At 33.8% G+C, this 17,445-nt stretch overlaps 1 protein-coding gene across 1 annotated transcript; it reads right to left on the reverse strand.

Moving 5' to 3' along the window:
- Positions 1-4,592: 4,592 nt before the first annotated feature.
- Positions 4,593-5,610, reverse strand: LOC140176125 (protein ALP1-like). The gene is made up of 4 exons (XM_072206009.1): positions 5,359-5,610; positions 5,173-5,250; positions 4,989-5,061; positions 4,593-4,894 (listed from the first exon to the last, which is right to left on the reverse strand). Exons 1-4 carry the CDS (start codon positions 5,608-5,610, stop codon positions 4,593-4,595), a joined length of 705 nt encoding a protein of 234 aa, XP_072062110.1.
- Positions 5,611-17,445: the final 11,835 nt, after the last annotated feature.

A 17,445-nucleotide genomic window follows, 5' to 3' on the forward strand; every position in this document is an offset into this window, starting at 1 on the left:
GCAACAATGGATGGTGCATCAGATATGGGAGTACCTGATCGCGACATGGCTGGGGATTTTTTTCAAGGAGGTGCATTTTCATGAGATCATCAACAAGAATGAGGTGAATTTTTTATTTGATGGATGGTTTAGAGAAGCCTCGTGATCAAAATACTTTTGACATATTGAATTGGTGGAAGGTAAATTCTAGCAAGTATCATATCTTATCCCAAATAGCTAGAGATGTCTTAGCAATGCCGGTCTTGACTGTTGCTTCAGAATTGGCTTTTAGCACTGGTGGAAGAGTGCTTAACAACTATAGGAGTTCGTTAACTCTAAAGACAGTTGAGGTATTGATTTGCACACAAAATTGGCTTCGTGCTTCTCCAATAACAACTGATTTTGAGGAGTTTTAGAAACTTGAAATAGGTATGCAAAAAAAAAAATTTGAAGTTCCTTTCATGGTTTATGTTTATAATTTATAATCTATATTATGTTGATGTTTATAATCTATATTGATTTCTTTGTTTTGTTTTTGTAGAAATTGCACCAACTGGGGAAGAAGATGATGAGTCTGGTGTGGATTCAAATTAAGCATGGTGGCTATTTGGTTTTTATTTGGTTTAAAGTGGCTGTTTCAGTTTTTAGTATGTTTTAAAGTATGTTTGTTTTTGTTATTTTCTAGACATTTTTAATTGTCTTTGTTTTATGTTTAATTAAGTTGAATTTGTATTGAATTTGGATGTGATATACTCTTGTTATTCTAGTTTGTTGATGGTTTTAAACTTCATTTTATGGTAATTTAAATTCTGATTATTAGGTTTAAAAAAACCAAAAAAATCGACCGAACCAAACCACTGTTAGTTTGGTTCGATTCGGTTCGGTTGTCCAGAAAGCAGCAAACCGAACGGTTGGTATCATTGTAGAATCGAACCAAACCGAACTGATTACACCCCTACTACGTATCACTTCCTCATTGCAATTGAAATAAAATCATTCCCTCTAAAATCAAAAAATCATCTCCTCTTCTTTATCTTCCTTTCTTTAACTCTTTCATTCCTTCACTCACTTTATCTCTCTTATATATCATTATCAACGGTTAATTATAAATTTGACAACTAAAATGTGCAATATGACAATTTAAATAAATTTATAAAATTATAAAAAATACATTAAATTTATAATTAAATATCATTAAAAAATAATCTCATAATATTATTCACATATAAAAATTGTTATATGCATACTTTTATTTTTTTTATTTAATTTTAAATTTTCACGGCTTATCTTTTTAATTTATATTTTTATTTATCTTTTTTTAAATATTTATTTCATATCATTCGGAGAGAATATTAATGTTTTGATCAATAATTAGAACAAGATTCAATTGTTTAAAAAAATTATTTTGAGATAATTTTATAATAGTCAATATAAATTTTTTTATACTAATGTCTAGTTATATTTTTATATAGATAAAAAATATTAGTTTTAAATAACAAGCATGAAAATTAATTATTTTTATTTATGTAACAAAGTTAACACCTAATCAAATATAAAAGTATACACATTAAATTCTTTTAAATTTTAGATAATCAATATTAAAATTAATTATTAATAAAAAATTAAAATCTTTCACATGAAAATAATAACTAAAAATTTATTATTTAAATTTTTTATCTACAAAAATTCTTATCTTCTTAACCGACGAGGACTTTTGTCTCTTACAATCTTTTTATAAAAATAATTTAATTTTATAAATTTTTTGTATCATAATCTATAATGTCATAACAAAGTTGACATAATTTTAAAAAATTTGTATTCTCGTAATGTTATTATGGGTAAAAACACTAGTTAAATAATGATTTGGTTACCATCTTGTCTTGATGGCCTAGTCGAAAGGACAATCGAGCGCTAGTCATATTACTATATAAGTGTGTTGTGGAAGTGAGTTACTTTTTATTTTTCTTGTTTGAGACACATGTAGATTTCTGTTTTGGTTTTGTAAGTAATATGTGCTGAACTTTTCTCTTCTTTAGGTATTGTTTGGATGGAAGATGAAAAATGAGAGAAAAAAATGGGGGGAAAGAAAATAAGAGAAAAGAAAATAGAAGGAAAAGTGAATTTTTTTGTGTTTTATTTGGATGAAGAGAAAATAGATGGAAAGAAAATAGGAAAAACTTTTTCTTTTGTTTGGATGGAAGGAAAAGTTAGAAGAGAGAAAGTTATACTAGAATAAAATTACATTAGTACCTTTACCTATATTATATATAAATTATAATTTATTAATGTATTCAAGTATTTCTTTTGTTTAACATATTATCTTTGTTAATAATAATATTTTTTAAAGTTATACTTTTTTATTGTCTTTTAAATGTCATAAACAAAAAGATGTATTATTTTTTTAAACATATATGAATAAATAATTTCATAAAAGAATAATGAAAATTACTCATAGGTTATATCATTAATCTCTTTAATCATATTTAAGAAAAATTTTCACTAAATCGTCTTTACAAAATAAAATATTAACATCAGAAGTGGTTAGCATTTCTTTCTTGATACATGCGACAAAAAATCATATACAATTTCTAATTTTCTATAAACATATAATAAAACACCAAAAGAGTAACAATGATCCAGACTCCAAGAGAATAATATTTTATCACCACACACCAGTTTCAAAAAGGGTACTTCTTCATAGTTAGAGTCATCAGCATACGCCTACTTCCAAAAAATCAATTCTATATAGCTGGAGCCATCTGTACAACATTTATTTCCAAAAAGAAAGTTTTTCTAGTTAAAGATATTAACACATGATCCATTTCTGCTTGTACTAAGCAGTATACTCGTTGTTCCCAAACATTTTCAAGTATTATGATTCCTGCACAAGTATATACAACAAATATAAATTAACACAAAGATAAGAGTTAATCATAATAATTCATTTGTTGATATTTTTCTATTCAAACAACCAATCAATCTCAAACTATAAACAAAAAGTGACTTGCAACCATGTGTTAACATAAATAAAACAAAGAATGATATGTTGTTTAAATACATGAAGATATACTTATACTTTATGACAATGAAAAACACAATCAATTGTTAAAAAAATAACTTCAAGTTAACCAGAAATTAAGTGCATAGAAAAACTATACCTGTAATGGAGAATATTTTCTAGAAGTAACATATCTCCTAAACGAACACCAGCAGCAGTCATAAAATGAAAAAGAGCATCCAGTCGCATTTCAAGTGGGATACCAAAAAGTTGGCACTTTTTCTGCTCATTTTTACATAAAAACTTATAACATTGCATCCGATATGAACCTACCGAACCCAATTCAGTTAACATATCCCATACATCTGATTCGTTGTAAAGGCGAGGCCTGCTTTGTTGCATAATAGCTAACCCTTTTTCAACAATTACAACTTGTCTTTCAATTAATGAGACTTATTTTTTGGCAACGAAAACTTGCCTCTCAGCCACAGAAGCTTGTCTCTCAGCTGATTCAACCTGCCTTTGAGCCACATCATGTAACTTGCTAGAAAGATAATCTTTTACAGCATCGGCTATGGTATTAATTCCAAACGCAACTTTCCCATATTGTAGCTCAAAAAATCATTCATAAGAGGCTTATGCTTTGTACCTCTTGAAGTTAAAGTTCCTCCTAATTGATGCGGCTGACTATGAGGTGCACTTGGTGAATCTAAATTAGCAAAAAAATGTAGGGGTATCATGTCCCCTGTTAACATCTATGTCAGAAAACTCAATGTTTTCAAACGAGTCATTCAAGTCAATGGGATCTTTATCAAGTTGTTGAATCCTTTCTCGTGAAGTAACAACCCCTTTACCAGTAGCTCTATCAGCTCCGAACAACTTCTTCAAAATATCATAATGCTTAACTTTCATTTTTTTTTCCATTTTTCTGCATGTGGTTTCTCCTGCATAAAGAAATGCTGAAATTATTTTGTGACTAACTGCATCAATAGTATAAATGATAAAAGCAAAGTTTAATATACCTTAATAAAGTCTTGCTAGACTTCTTCTTCAGCTTCAAACTTTCTAGTAACAGGATTCCACACAAATCCATTTAAGTGATGAAATAAGTCATATACCTTGGCAAAATAATCTTTCAATGTCTTCATTCTATTCTTGATGTAGTTCTTTGTTATGTGCGGGCCTATTGCTATGTTCAAAGTCTTCACAACATTGACATATGCTTTAGTTATTCACGAGTCATCGTGTCTATTACTTTTCAATGCTTCCTCTGCTAACGCATTTAGCAAAACTTCATCCATATCATCAGACCATCTTAAATTGTCTTTAGAAGGTTGATTAGCTTCTGTTATTTTATCTCCCTTATTCGACATTATCTAACCTGTAACAATCCTTTAAAAAATCCAATCAAATAATTCTGAGTGTAAACTACACATGTATATACATATTCACATATATGAAACATGTAATCACTCATAATGTTTGATACACATTTCACATTTCAGCTGTAATGTTATCTCATTACAATGCTGCATGTCTATATTCCTCATCACGTAGTTGATTTGATTGTGATCTATCTATGTTGCGTTCTTGTAGCAATTTTTGGTCAACCGCATCAATCAACATCAAAACCCATTAAAGAGTTATGCAATATACAACATGCCAAAAAAATGTCTCTCGTAGTTTCAAACGAATAATAAGGTTCGGTATCACCAGCTATTATTGGGAATCTTTTCTTTAGAACTCCAAAATACATTTCAATGACATTTCTTAATGAAGAATGTCGGTGGTTGAATAGTTCTTTGGGATTTTGTGGCTCACACACTGAATACTCTTTCAAGTGATACCAAACACCTCTATATGGTGTAAGTATCCTAGACTTTAGCATAAATCCAGCATCGCCTAGATAAAATTTTCCTACAACAGTTGCAAACACATATTAAATGATAACATACTATGACTATGAATTTAACTTTATGTAGACGATTTCATAAATTACACTATCACAGACCTACGGGGATTCGAAGTGGATATTCCCTACTTAAAGCATCTTTCAAAATTCTTGAGTCAGAGGCAGTTCCTTCCTAACCAGACAACACATAAGTGAATTTCAGATCAAACCCACAGGTGGCTAAAACATTTTGTGTGGGATGATCTTTTCTTCCACGAAAACAAGGGGATTCCACCCTTGGTACCGTCACACGACTATGAATTCCATCTATGGCTCCAATGCAATCCTTTTTTAGAAGATAAATTGCCATATTAACATAACACTTTTATAATCATTTCATTGACAATTACATAAATGTCACTAAGTTAAAAGAGTTAGTACCTTAAAAAAAGGGATAGAATCGACTATTATTAAGTATTTCTTAAGGAACGTTCTCACTAGATGCTTGCTTGAAGAACTCTCCCTTTAAGGATAGAATAGCATGTAGGACATTGTGAAAGTGATGACTAATTGTCTCCCCAGAGCGATGGAAGAAGAAACACACGGTTCTAGTTTTAACATTATGTTCCATAATATGTAGGAATTTAGCGACTTTCTCTTCAATCGTAGAGCGAGTTGAATCTTTTATTCTACCAGTTCCTCTTAACTTTTCACACAACTGCCTAAATTCTTTAGGACCCATACGTATGACATCTTGGCATTTTTCAGATTTTAGTAACCGTATTATTAACTGAGTACGCTAATTTCTCTTTCGAAGTTGTTGTCATTAATTTGCCTAGGCCTATATTGTGATAATAATTCCAAAAAATACAATGCATGAACTATAACCCACAAAAGAGATGCGACACACATATTTTGTCTCTTTTCTAACTCTTTTCTGACATGAGTCAAGATTTGTATTAGTTCATGATGATATAGGTCAGTAGTAGTGATTTGATGTACTTGAAATTCTGAGTTGTGTATGACGTTCATTGTATCTTCAAAATTCGTATCTTCGACATTTTCACTATCCATCTATGAAAATATAATGTTTAGGATAGACACATCAATAATAAAAGTAACTCGAAAGTTTGTTACATTTTTTTGTTACAATATAAAAATTCATTTATTGAAACAAGAAACTAAAACTAAAGGTTTATATAAAACTTTGGTTTTACCTTATGCAATATAAAAATACTTTGTTCTGAGGAACTTATCTCTAATTCCTAAATGCCGAATTGGATTTCAAAGCTCACTGTCATAAACAATAAACTCAAAATGTAAATCACATGATACTAAACCTGTAGCTTAGTCAATACCTCACTTTACTCTTTAACAACATCACTTATTTTCTACTTAGCTTCAACAATAATAATAGTTTCAATATACATATAACTTAGTTACAAAATAATCAGAACATTGCATATAGTTAACCAAAAAAGAAAAGCTTTTATCTTGTATAATAAGCCAACTTCCATTCAAATTTTTCATATAAGCTAGTACAGTTAAATTATTTTGCAAGTTAAATATGAACTTTTGAGAATTCAATTTTGAAAACATAACCTTGTGCAACTAAAATTATATGAAAACTAGTCTCAAACTCCCTTCTTTCACATAAGCTTGTATAATTAAACGATTTTGCAACTCAAATTTAAACTTGCAAGAATTCGAACTCAAAGACAATGCATCCATATGATCCTTTGTGTGTTTCAATAAGGATAAAGTGAACGTCTGAACCTAAAATATCTCAGTCTCAGTATATGACATTCAAAAAATTAATCTATTTATTAATAACAATATTATGTATATTAAAGATATAAACTCCTTCCACATGAATTAATTTCAAAATGAAATTAAGTTTTCGTCATTTTTCTAATAAAATAAAATGATATTTGATTGATTTACGAGGTTGGGATCTATATGTTGTATCTGGCTAACATACAAGGAGGGAAGACGGAATGGGCCTCACAGTCTATTATCGCAATCATAACACTGTGGGACAGGCAGGAGTTTGCTTCTGCTAGAGAGAGTATTATTAGGGCAGTTGTTACTGATGAGCAGATATTTTATACGCTTTTTGGCATCATTTTCATATAGTTTTTAGTATGTTTTATTTAGTTTTTAGTAAGTTTTTATAGGTTTTAGGGTTAAATTCATATTTTTGGATTCTACTATGAGTTTTTTTTTTGTTTTTGTATAATTTCAGGTATTTTTGGCTAAAATTGAGGAGCTGGAGCAAAAGTCTGATTCTGAGACAGAGAAAGCACTGCAAATGCTGTCCGGATCTGACCTCCTTGCAATCGGAAGAGCTTTTATGAAGCTACATAAGTTTTAATGGAGCGTTATTAATTGCTATGGAAAGCTGACTTCCAGAGCTTTTCAGCAATGTATAGTAGTCCATACTTTGCTTCAGATTAGAAGGCCCAAAACTGGCATCCAATGCCAGCCTCCTGCCCCCTTCCAAGCGTCCAGTGCCCAAGAAGAAGAGAGCAGCGTCCAAACGCCCAGAGAGAAACCTCTAGCCAGCGTTCAATTCCCTAGAGGTCTCATAGCACGTGGATCTCATCAAAACTTAGCCCAAACACTCACCTAGTGGGCCCCAGAAGTGGATTTTAGCACTAAAAAGACTGTTTTATCCTTACTAGTCATTAGTTTAGTATTTAAAGTAGAAGATCACTCTTTGTTAAGAACTTTTCGCATATCATACACCATATTTTGTTTTTATCCTTGTATTTCCTATCAGCATGAGTTCCTAAACCTCCTAGGTTGAGGGGAGGAGCCCTATTGAGTCCTATGAATTAATAAAAGTATTACTGTTTTTCTTCGATCTGTGTTTGATTTAATTCTAAGATGTATACTCATTATTCAACATGGTGAATAGAATGATCAGTGACAATAAGCTCTGTTCATCATACTAGGACCGCGTGCCTGACAACCACCCGTGTCTACTTGGGTTTGTGTGAATACGTGACTAGAAAGTGCGAACCGCCAGCTTGACTATACATCTCTCAGACGGCTAATCCACGACTTTGTTGGGGTCTTCTTGAGACACCAATTCAGCTAATTTCCAGGGATTAAGGTCTCTGTGGTAGAGGCTAGAAACCAAAGAAGCAGCATTCTCTGATCCGGAAGATTCATCCTTATCTGTGGCGTTTTGAGTAGGATCGCTAGGAGAATGAACTGCTAGAGCTTCACCCTCGTTCAGATTGGATGACCACGGCCAATGGCGTTTGATCTGAAGCAGAGGAGATTGATGACCACAGCCAATGGCGTTGATCAGATACAACCTGCCATAGAAGGAATCATTCACAAGCAAAGAAGACAGTAATACCAGAGTTATTTCAGAAAGACAAAGCACTCTAATCCTTAACCATATTCCTATTACTGATTCCATTTAATATAAAAAGTAATTTATACAATATTCCTTTAATGCAATTAAGCCTCAATCCAACAACCTTCTGATTCGCCTGACTAAGACCTGCAAGATAACCATAGCTTGCTTCAAACCACAATCCTCGTCGGATCGACCCTGACTCGCTCAGGTATTACTTGTACGACCCAGTGCACTTACTGGTATAGCTGTATGAAGGTGTGGGGATTCGTGCACCAAGTTTTTTGCACCGTTGTCAGAGATTGTTCGAGTTTGGACAACTAACGGATTATCTTGTTCCCTAGATCAGGTAATTTTTTTTATTTTGTTTTGAGTCTTTTATTTTTTTTCTTCTTCTCTATTTTCGAAAACATAAAAAAATATTTTGCAAAAATTTTTATTTTCCTTGTTTAATCTTTGTTTTTGGTTTGAGTCTTACTTGTTTTATGTTTTCTTTTTCAAAAATTTTAAAACTTCTTCAAAAACCTTTTCAAAAAATTTTATTTTCAAGAATCATTAGCTTTCTTTATTAAATCTTTGTTTTTGGTTTGAGTCTTTTTGTTTTTGTTGTTGGTAATTTTCGAAAATCTTGAGTCTTTTTTTTTATTTTCAAAAATAGTTTCTTTGTTTAAATCTTGTGTCAAATTTCTAAGTTTGGTGTCTTCTTGTGTTTTTCTTTTAATTTTTCAAAAATTTATGTTTGGTTTTCTAAAAATTTTAAGTTTGGTGTCTTTTACATGTTCTTGTTGTTCTTTTTAATCTTCAAAGTGTTCTTGTATTTTTCTTGTGTTTTGATCTTAAAATTTTTAAGTTTTGTGTCTTTTTGTGTTTTTCCTTCAAATTTTTGAAAACTTGGGGTCCTAGATCTAAAAATTTTAAGTTTTGTGTCTTTTACTTTTTTTTTTCTCTTTTCTCATTAAATTCAAAAATAAAAAAATGTCTTTTCTCTCTTAAAATCAATTTAATTTTTTAAATTTTCAAAAAGAAAATTTAGATTTTAATTTCAAAATTTTTATCTTACCTTATCTTAGTTTTCAATTTTCAAAAATCAAAACTTTTCAAAATAAAAAATCTTATCTTTTTCAAAGTTTAAAAATCTTATCTTATCTTTTTCAAATTTAAACTTTAAGAAGTCAAATTTCAAATTTTAAAATTTAAATTTCAAATTTCAAACTTTAAAATTAAATCTTTTTCAAAATCAAATTTCAAATCTTTTTCAAATCTTTTCAAATTCTTATCTTATCTTTTCTAATCTCAAATTTTAAAATAAAATCTTTTTAATTTCTCATCTTATCTTTTCTTATCTTATCTCTTAAGTTCAAATTTTTAAGTTCAAATCTTTTAAGTTCAAATCTTTTCTTATCTTATCTCTTATCTTATTTTATATTCAAATCTTTTCTTAATTAAATACTTATCTTCTCTCTCTTCTTTTTCAAAATTTCCTAACTAACTTTTCTCTCTTAATTTTCGAAAATTCTTTCTTCTTCTCTCTCTTCTATTTTCGAAAATTCACTAACTAATTTTCAATTCTTTTTAAATTATTAACCTTAATTTTCGAAATTAACTAATAAATAAAATAAAAATAAAAATATTTTAATTCTTACTTATCTTTCCTATTTCTAATTCTTCTCATCTCTATTTATATTATTCGAATTCTTCTTCTCTCCCATCCTCCATCTTTACTTTTCTATCTTCCTCTTCTTTCTTCACATCTCACTGGGAGCCTTCTATATTCAAATCAGACATAGAAGCTTCCTTTCTTTCTTTTTTTCTTTTGTTGTTTATGACCAGGAACAGGGATAAAGAACCCCTTTTTGATCTTGATCCTGAACCTGAAAGGACTTTGAAGAAAAGCTTACAACAAGCTAGAGCATAACACTCCAGAAGAAACCTTTCAGAAAATCTTGAACAGGAAATAGAGGACACGGCCGAACCTGAAGGTGATGCCAGAAAGGTCCTTGGTGATTTCACCATGCCTACCTCTGACTTTTATGACAGAAGAATCTTTGTACCTGCCATTGGAGCTAACAATTTTGAGCTTAAGCCTCAGTTAGTCTCTCTTCTGCAACAAAATTGCAAGTTTCATGGACTTCCAATGGAAGATCCATATCAATTCTTGGCTGAATTCTTGCAGATCTGTGATACTGTAAAGACTAATGGAGTAAATCATGAAGTCTACAAGCTTATGCTCTTTCCCTTTGCTGTAAGAGACAGAGCTAAGATATGGTTGGATTCCCAACCAAAAGAGAGCTTAGACTCTTGGAAAAAGCTGGTTAATGCTTTTTTGGCTAAATTTTTTCCCCCTTAGAGAATGAGCAAAATCAGAGTGAAAGTTCAAACCTTCAGACAAAGAGAAGGTGAATCCCTCTTTGATGCTTAGGAAAGATACAAGCAATTGATCAGGAGATGTCCTCCTGACATGCTCTCAGAATAGTCTATCATAGGCGTGTTCTATGATGGTCTGTCTAAGATGTTCAACATTTCATTGGACAGCTCTGCGGTGGATCACTCCACTTAAAGAAAACACCTACAGAAGCAAGATAACTCATTGAGATGGTTACAAATAACCAATTCATGTACACTTCTAAAAGGAATCCTGTAAACCATGGGACCTCTCAGAAGAAAGGAGTTCTTGAAGTTGATACTCTGAATGCCATATTGGCTCAGAACAAGATCTTGACCCAAGAGATCAATATGATCTCTCAGCATTTAATTGGAATGAAAACTGTAGCTGGCAGTACCCAAGAAGTATCTCCTAGTGTAGAAGCTTATGATCATGATCAACCCACCATAGAAAAGGTGAATTACATGGGAGAACCCTATGGAAACACCTACATTCCTTCATGGAGGAATCATCTCAACCTTTCATGGAAAGATCAACAGAAGCCTCAGCAAGGCTTCAACAATAATCAAGGTGGAAGGAACCAGAATAGGTTCAATAATAGACCAACATTCCCATCTTCTCAAGGGAATATAGAAACCTCTAAGCAGAGCCTTTCTGACTTAGTCACTGTGGTTTCCAGCCTCTCTAAGACCACTCATAGTTTCATTAATGAAACAAGATCCTCCATTAGAAACTTGGAGGTACAAGTTGGTCAACTGAGCAAGAGGATCCCTGAGACTCCACTTGACACTCTTCCCAATAACACCGAGGTGAACCCAAGTGAAGAGTGCAAGGCCATCACTTTTGAGGCTGAGGCTGAATCTGGAGAGAATGGGGTGGCATTGAATGCTAGTGAAGAACATATCACTTGGCGTTTAACGCCCAATCAGGCAGCAAGCCTGCCGCTGAACGCTAGTGAGGAACCCCTCACTGGGTGTTCAACGCCCATCCTGGCAGAAGAGCTAGCGTTGAACGCCAGCCAGGGAGCACTAGCTGGGAGTTCAATGCCCAAACATGCAAGAACTTTGGTGCTGAACGCCAGTGAGGAACCCCTCACTGGGCGTTCAACGCCCACACAGCTAGGGAAGCTGGCGTTGAACGCCAGCAAGGATACCCCTGCTGGGTGTTCAACGCCCAAAAGGATAGAGGAACTGGTGTTTAAGGCCAGTAAAGGTGCACAGGATGGGCGTTCAATGCCCAAAGAGATAACAGAGCTGGCATTGAACGCCAGTAAAAGCACACCTTCTGAGTGCTGAATACCCACTCAAGAAACCCCTATCCAAGAACTAAAGGAAACCAAGGCTCACATAAAGACCATAGAGGTTCCTTTGAATGCACTCCTACAGAGCATAAGTTCTGAATAATACTCATCCTCTAATGAGGATGAAGACACTAGGGAAGAGCAAGTTGCTCGGTACCTAGGAGCTCTTATGAAGCTGAATGTCAAGTTATTTGGTACAAAGCCTCTGGAGGAGAAACTTCCACTGCTTTCCAAAGAACTCCATGCTTTGGTTCAGCAGAAGCTACCTCAGAAGCTTCCAGATCCTGGACGCTTCCTGATTCCTTGCACCATAAGCACCATAACCTTTGAAAAGGCTCTGCGTGACCTAGGGTCAAGCATCAACCTCATGCCACTCTCTGTAATGGAGAAGCTGGGAATCCTTGAGGTATAAGCTGCAAACATCTCATTAGATGTGGCAGACAAAACAATGAAGAAGCCATATGGCTTAGTAGAGAATGTCTTGGTAAAAGTTGAAAATCACTACATCCCTGCAAACTTCATAGTCTTGGATATTGGAGAGGATGAGGATCACTCTGTCATCCTTGGAAGACCTTTCCTAGTGAGGTCGATCCTACAGGGATTGATGGATCAAGCAACTTTAGTGAGGTGATTAGTCTAGTCAAGCTAACAGTGTTGAATTGGGTGAAATTGAACAGCAGAATGTAAATTTCAGTGAATTTAAAGTTGCAAAATGTAAATGGATAGAAAACTTAAAGAGCAAGAAAAGTAAATTACATCAAATGTAAAGGGGGCTTGGGTGCTGAAAAATTAAATGAAGCAATATCAGATTCAGAACAAATGTAGAAGATGTAAATTTACAGGAAATGTAAATCAAGCTCACAGTAAATTCAAATGTAAAGTGCAGAAAGTAGAATTACAGAAAAGGAAATTATAACAGAAAAGGAAATTATAGCAGAGAAATGAAACTTGTAACAGAGAAATGGAAATTGCATAAAGCTAAATTGGGAGCAATATAAACAGAGAAATAAAATTGCAGAGGAGGAAATCGTAGCAAAAGGTTGCAGAAACTGAAATTTCATAAATCCAATACTGAAAAATAAAAGTGCAGAAAAATAAAAGTGTTTCAAGAAGAGCTTTCTATTCTATCCTACTCCTACTCCTATTGCTCTCTAGCAGAGCCAGCCTCCCTTTTAATGAAATGAAATCAATGCCTTTATATAGGCTTTACAAAATGAAAATGAAATTGAAATTAAAAACAAATTACAATTAAACCAAATTCCTAATCTAAATGTTTCTTGTGCCTTTGAGTGATGTCAATGGGCTTTGCTTGCTTTGGGACTTCAATGAAATGGGTTGAATTGGATTTGGCCTTGAATAGTGGATCAGGAGTGGCTTGGTGATGCTCCAGTGGAGCCCTCAGTTTTCTTAGTGAACGCCTCATTCACTTTGCCAAGCATGCTCCTTGTGTGCTACCTTGGTGGGCATATTTTCCTTCCTAGCGTTCATTTAGTGAACGCTGAGTTTACTTATTGAACGCTGCTCCCTGTGTTGGGGCCTCCCTTGCTTTGTTGCATTCTTAGTGCGTAGGATGGCTCAAGGCTTATAAAGCCCAAAAACGGTCAATTTAGTGAGCGTAGCGCTCACTTTAATGAACGCTCGCTTTCCTTCATAGTTCATGGCGCTCTCTTGTTTTATTTTTATGCTGAGCTTCCCTTAACGTTCCCATGCTTCAACATAACGTTCTCTTTAATGAACGTTTGTGCCAAGAGCTTATGAACGTTGATGCCAATTGGGCATTACAATAAAGATTTCATGCATGCTTTCATTGGTTTTATTAATTAATAATGCCATTCATTCATTTAATGCCTTGGTTCATTCATTGGCATTAATAATTAAATGTTTCATTCATGCATGCTTTTATTTACTTTATTATATGACTTAGTAATGCATGATTTGCCAATTGGTAATAAATGTTTCATGCATGTTTTTATTGGCTTCATTAATTAATAATACCAATTATGTAGCGTTCATACATTTCATGCATTCTTAATTGGCATTAATAATTAAATGCATGCATGCGTTAATTCATGATAATGCATGCATAAGGCATTAATGCATATATATCATGCCACCGCTTCATGGTCATGGGCCTCGCTTTTAAAAGCGTGGCCTAAGATTTCAAAGTGTGCTCAAATTTCAAAGTGTGCCCCAAAATTCTTTTTTTCTCTTTTTGAGCTTAATTTGTACTTTTTTGCTTCTTTTTTCACTTATTTCCTACAAGATTTATAAAATCAAAAGATCAAAGAAATATACCATTTAAGCACAAAAGCATTCAATATTTAAGCACTAATCATCAATTTCTTGTATGAAAAAGCATAGAAAAGCATGACATGATGACATGTCATCACAACACCAAACTTAAACCTTGCTTGTCCCCAAGCAAGAAAAGAATCATGCAATAAAGATTGACAATCCAAGGTAAGCAGAATAGCAACTCAATGTTCATGGTTGGCTAGTTTTCTATGCATGCCATAATCGCACAAGAAAGGTAAATGATTGATGCTTCTATCTAGCTCAATTTATGAAATCTTTTCCTTATATTTCTTCCTTGAAACAAGCTTTTGATTAGCTTCTCCTTTTGGGTGTTTTGCCCCATGAGTTGATAACAAAGCTACGACTCTAAATGCTTTGTTTTTAAGTTTTACCACTTGATACATAAGCACCACAAGCAATTAATTAGAGGACTTCTTTTCTTGACTCTCTAATCATTGATGCTCAGAGCCTTGAGCTTTGAGGGAGTGCTTTTGCACTTGAGCCTAGCCTTGACTCTAAATGTTTTGTTTTCGAGCTTTTTGCTTGATACATAAGCACCACAAGTACTTAACAACTTAATTGTCATTGGTACTCAGAGCCTTCAGCTTTCTCATTCTTTCCCTTTTTCTTTCTTGCCTTATTTTTATTTGCTTCCTTCAAGGTTTTCATGATTCCAAAAATTTCATAAAATGTCCTAGATGAAAACTTCAATTAAATACATTCAAATGTAATTGAGCAACAATTAATCATTCTAGCCTTCCAATACTTGTATGCATATGCTAAGTTCTTCTTTAATTCCTTGTTTGTTTATGATCATGATACTTCACTACTTTGAACTTTACAAAACTCAAGTTGGTAGTCATAGTGGCATAGCAACATGTTACATATCAAAATTCAGGCTATGCTTATTCATACACACACGTAAACAGAGAAGATAAAGAAAATCATGCAATTTAAAGTGCTGGAAACAAATGAAAGGAAAAGGGACTTTACAACCTTGTAATTCATCTTCTCTACTGTTGTCCTTTTCCTACTATTCTTCCCCCTTTTCATACCAAACTCAGAATGCTTGCTAATCCTCAAGCAACAATCAGAACAATGGTGATGGGGCTAAGATGGATCATGAGTGTCTTACACAATGAAATGTTAGTAGTACATGTGTTTAAGCAAGCAAAATTAAGAATAACTATCAAGGCACAGGAAACAGAGACATTATGATTGCAAACATAAGAGGGTGTGAATGATACATTGCATAAAGAATGAGTGGCACACCAAACTTAGTGTGACACTTTCACTTGGAGTTAATGCAAGTATCCAGTAAAGATTGGAAGCAAATTTTGTTTCATAGCAATACCAAACTTAGAATGAAACCATATGTCAATTTATTTGAACTAAAACTACACACAAGGAACTATTATATGCTAATACCACAATCACCAAGTGAAGAATTTATCACAGTCAGGATTTCTCGGTGAGGTATTAGCAACAACAGTTAATGAGCAAACTAAAAGACAACACTAAAAACAAAGAAATGACTAAAGAGAATGAAAAATTATGAAACCAAAAGAAAATTAACACTGCAAAGGCCTTATGATTATGCAGAAAAGTGGTGTTGCTGGATTTATTGCACAAAAAATTAAGTGGCACACCAAACTTAGAAACTTAGTGTGGCACTTTCAGTTTAGAATTGGTGCAATTATCCATAAAGATTGAAAACAGATTGTTGCAGGGTAATACCAAACTTAGAATGTAATCATATGCCAATTTATTGAAATTAAACAAAGCAAAGAAAGAAAACAAAGCAGAGAAATAAAATGTTACCTAAGGTTGGATTGCCTCCCAACAAGCACTGTTTTAGTGTCATTAGCTTGACATGTTCTTCACTTTCTTCCTCTTCTTCCAGTTTGTTAAGAGGAATGACCTCAAGGGGGGAGAAGATTTAGCTATTGTCCCCTGTCTTGGTCTCTTCTCAGCAAGCTTCCTTTTGTTAATGGCTTGATTAAGCTTGCTTGTTGGATCAGGGGTAGGATTGGTGCTTTTGTTAGTTGCCTTCACTTCTTGGATATCAATACTTGGTGGTTGTGTGATGGTTGGAGTGTTTTCTTCATCAAGAGCCTTTTGAATTGGTGGTTTAATGAGCCCTTTCTCTATGCACTTCTCTACTTCAATTGAATGTGAATCTCCTTGATTGTCTTCTAGTGCATGGAATTGTGATCACACTTTTCACAACTCCGGTACAACTAACCAGCAAGTGCACTGGGTCGTCCAAGTAATAATACCTTACGTGAGTAAGGGTCGATCCCACGGAGATTGCCGGCTTGAAGTAAGCTATGGTCATCCTGTAAATCTTAGTCAGGCGGATTCAATTGGTTATAAGTTTTGATAATTGAAAGATAAATAAAACGTAAATTAAAATAAAGATACTTATGTAATTCATTGGTGGGAATTTCAGATAAGCGTTTGGATATGCTTTATTGCTTCTGAATCTTTGCTTTCCTATTGTCTTCATCCAATCATGCGTGCTCCCTTCCATGGCAAGCTGTATGTTGGTGGATCACCGTTGTCAATGGCAACCATCCGTCCTCTAAGTGAAAATGGTCCAGGCACGGCTTCTGTACGGCTAATCATCTGTCGGATATCTCGTCTTGGATGAAAAATACCAGGCACAGCTACCGCACGGCTAATCATCTGTCGGCTCTCACTTGTGTTGGAATAGGATCTCTCTATCCTTTTGCACACTGTCACTGTGCCCAACATTCGTGAGTTTGAAGCTCATTTGTTCTAGCCTTTACCACGAAGGTTGGTGCACGAAATTGCGATCATCAACAATGGCGCCAAAGACTTGGTGCTCTCAAACATGAATCACACTTTGTCACAACTTCGCACAACTAACCAGCAAGTGCACTGGGTCGTCCAAGTAATAAACCTTACGTGAGTAAGGGTCGATCCCACGGAGATTGTCGGCTTGAAGCAAGCGATGGTCACCTTGTAAATCTCAGTCAGGCGGATTCAAATGGTTATGGTGAATTGATAATTAATATATAAATAGAATATAGGATAGAGATACTTATGTAATTCATTGGTGAGAATTTCAGATAAGCGTATAGAGATGCTTTCGTTCCTCCTGAACCTCTGCCTTCCTGCTGTCTTCATCCAATTATTCCTACTCCTTTTCATGGCAAGCTGTATGCTGGGCATCACCGTTGTCAATGGCTACATCCCGTCCTCT

This window comes from Arachis hypogaea, chromosome 11 (genome assembly GCF_003086295.3).
Source record: "Arachis hypogaea cultivar Tifrunner chromosome 11, arahy.Tifrunner.gnm2.J5K5, whole genome shotgun sequence".
Classification (NCBI taxonomy): domain Eukaryota; kingdom Viridiplantae; phylum Streptophyta; class Magnoliopsida; order Fabales; family Fabaceae; genus Arachis; species Arachis hypogaea.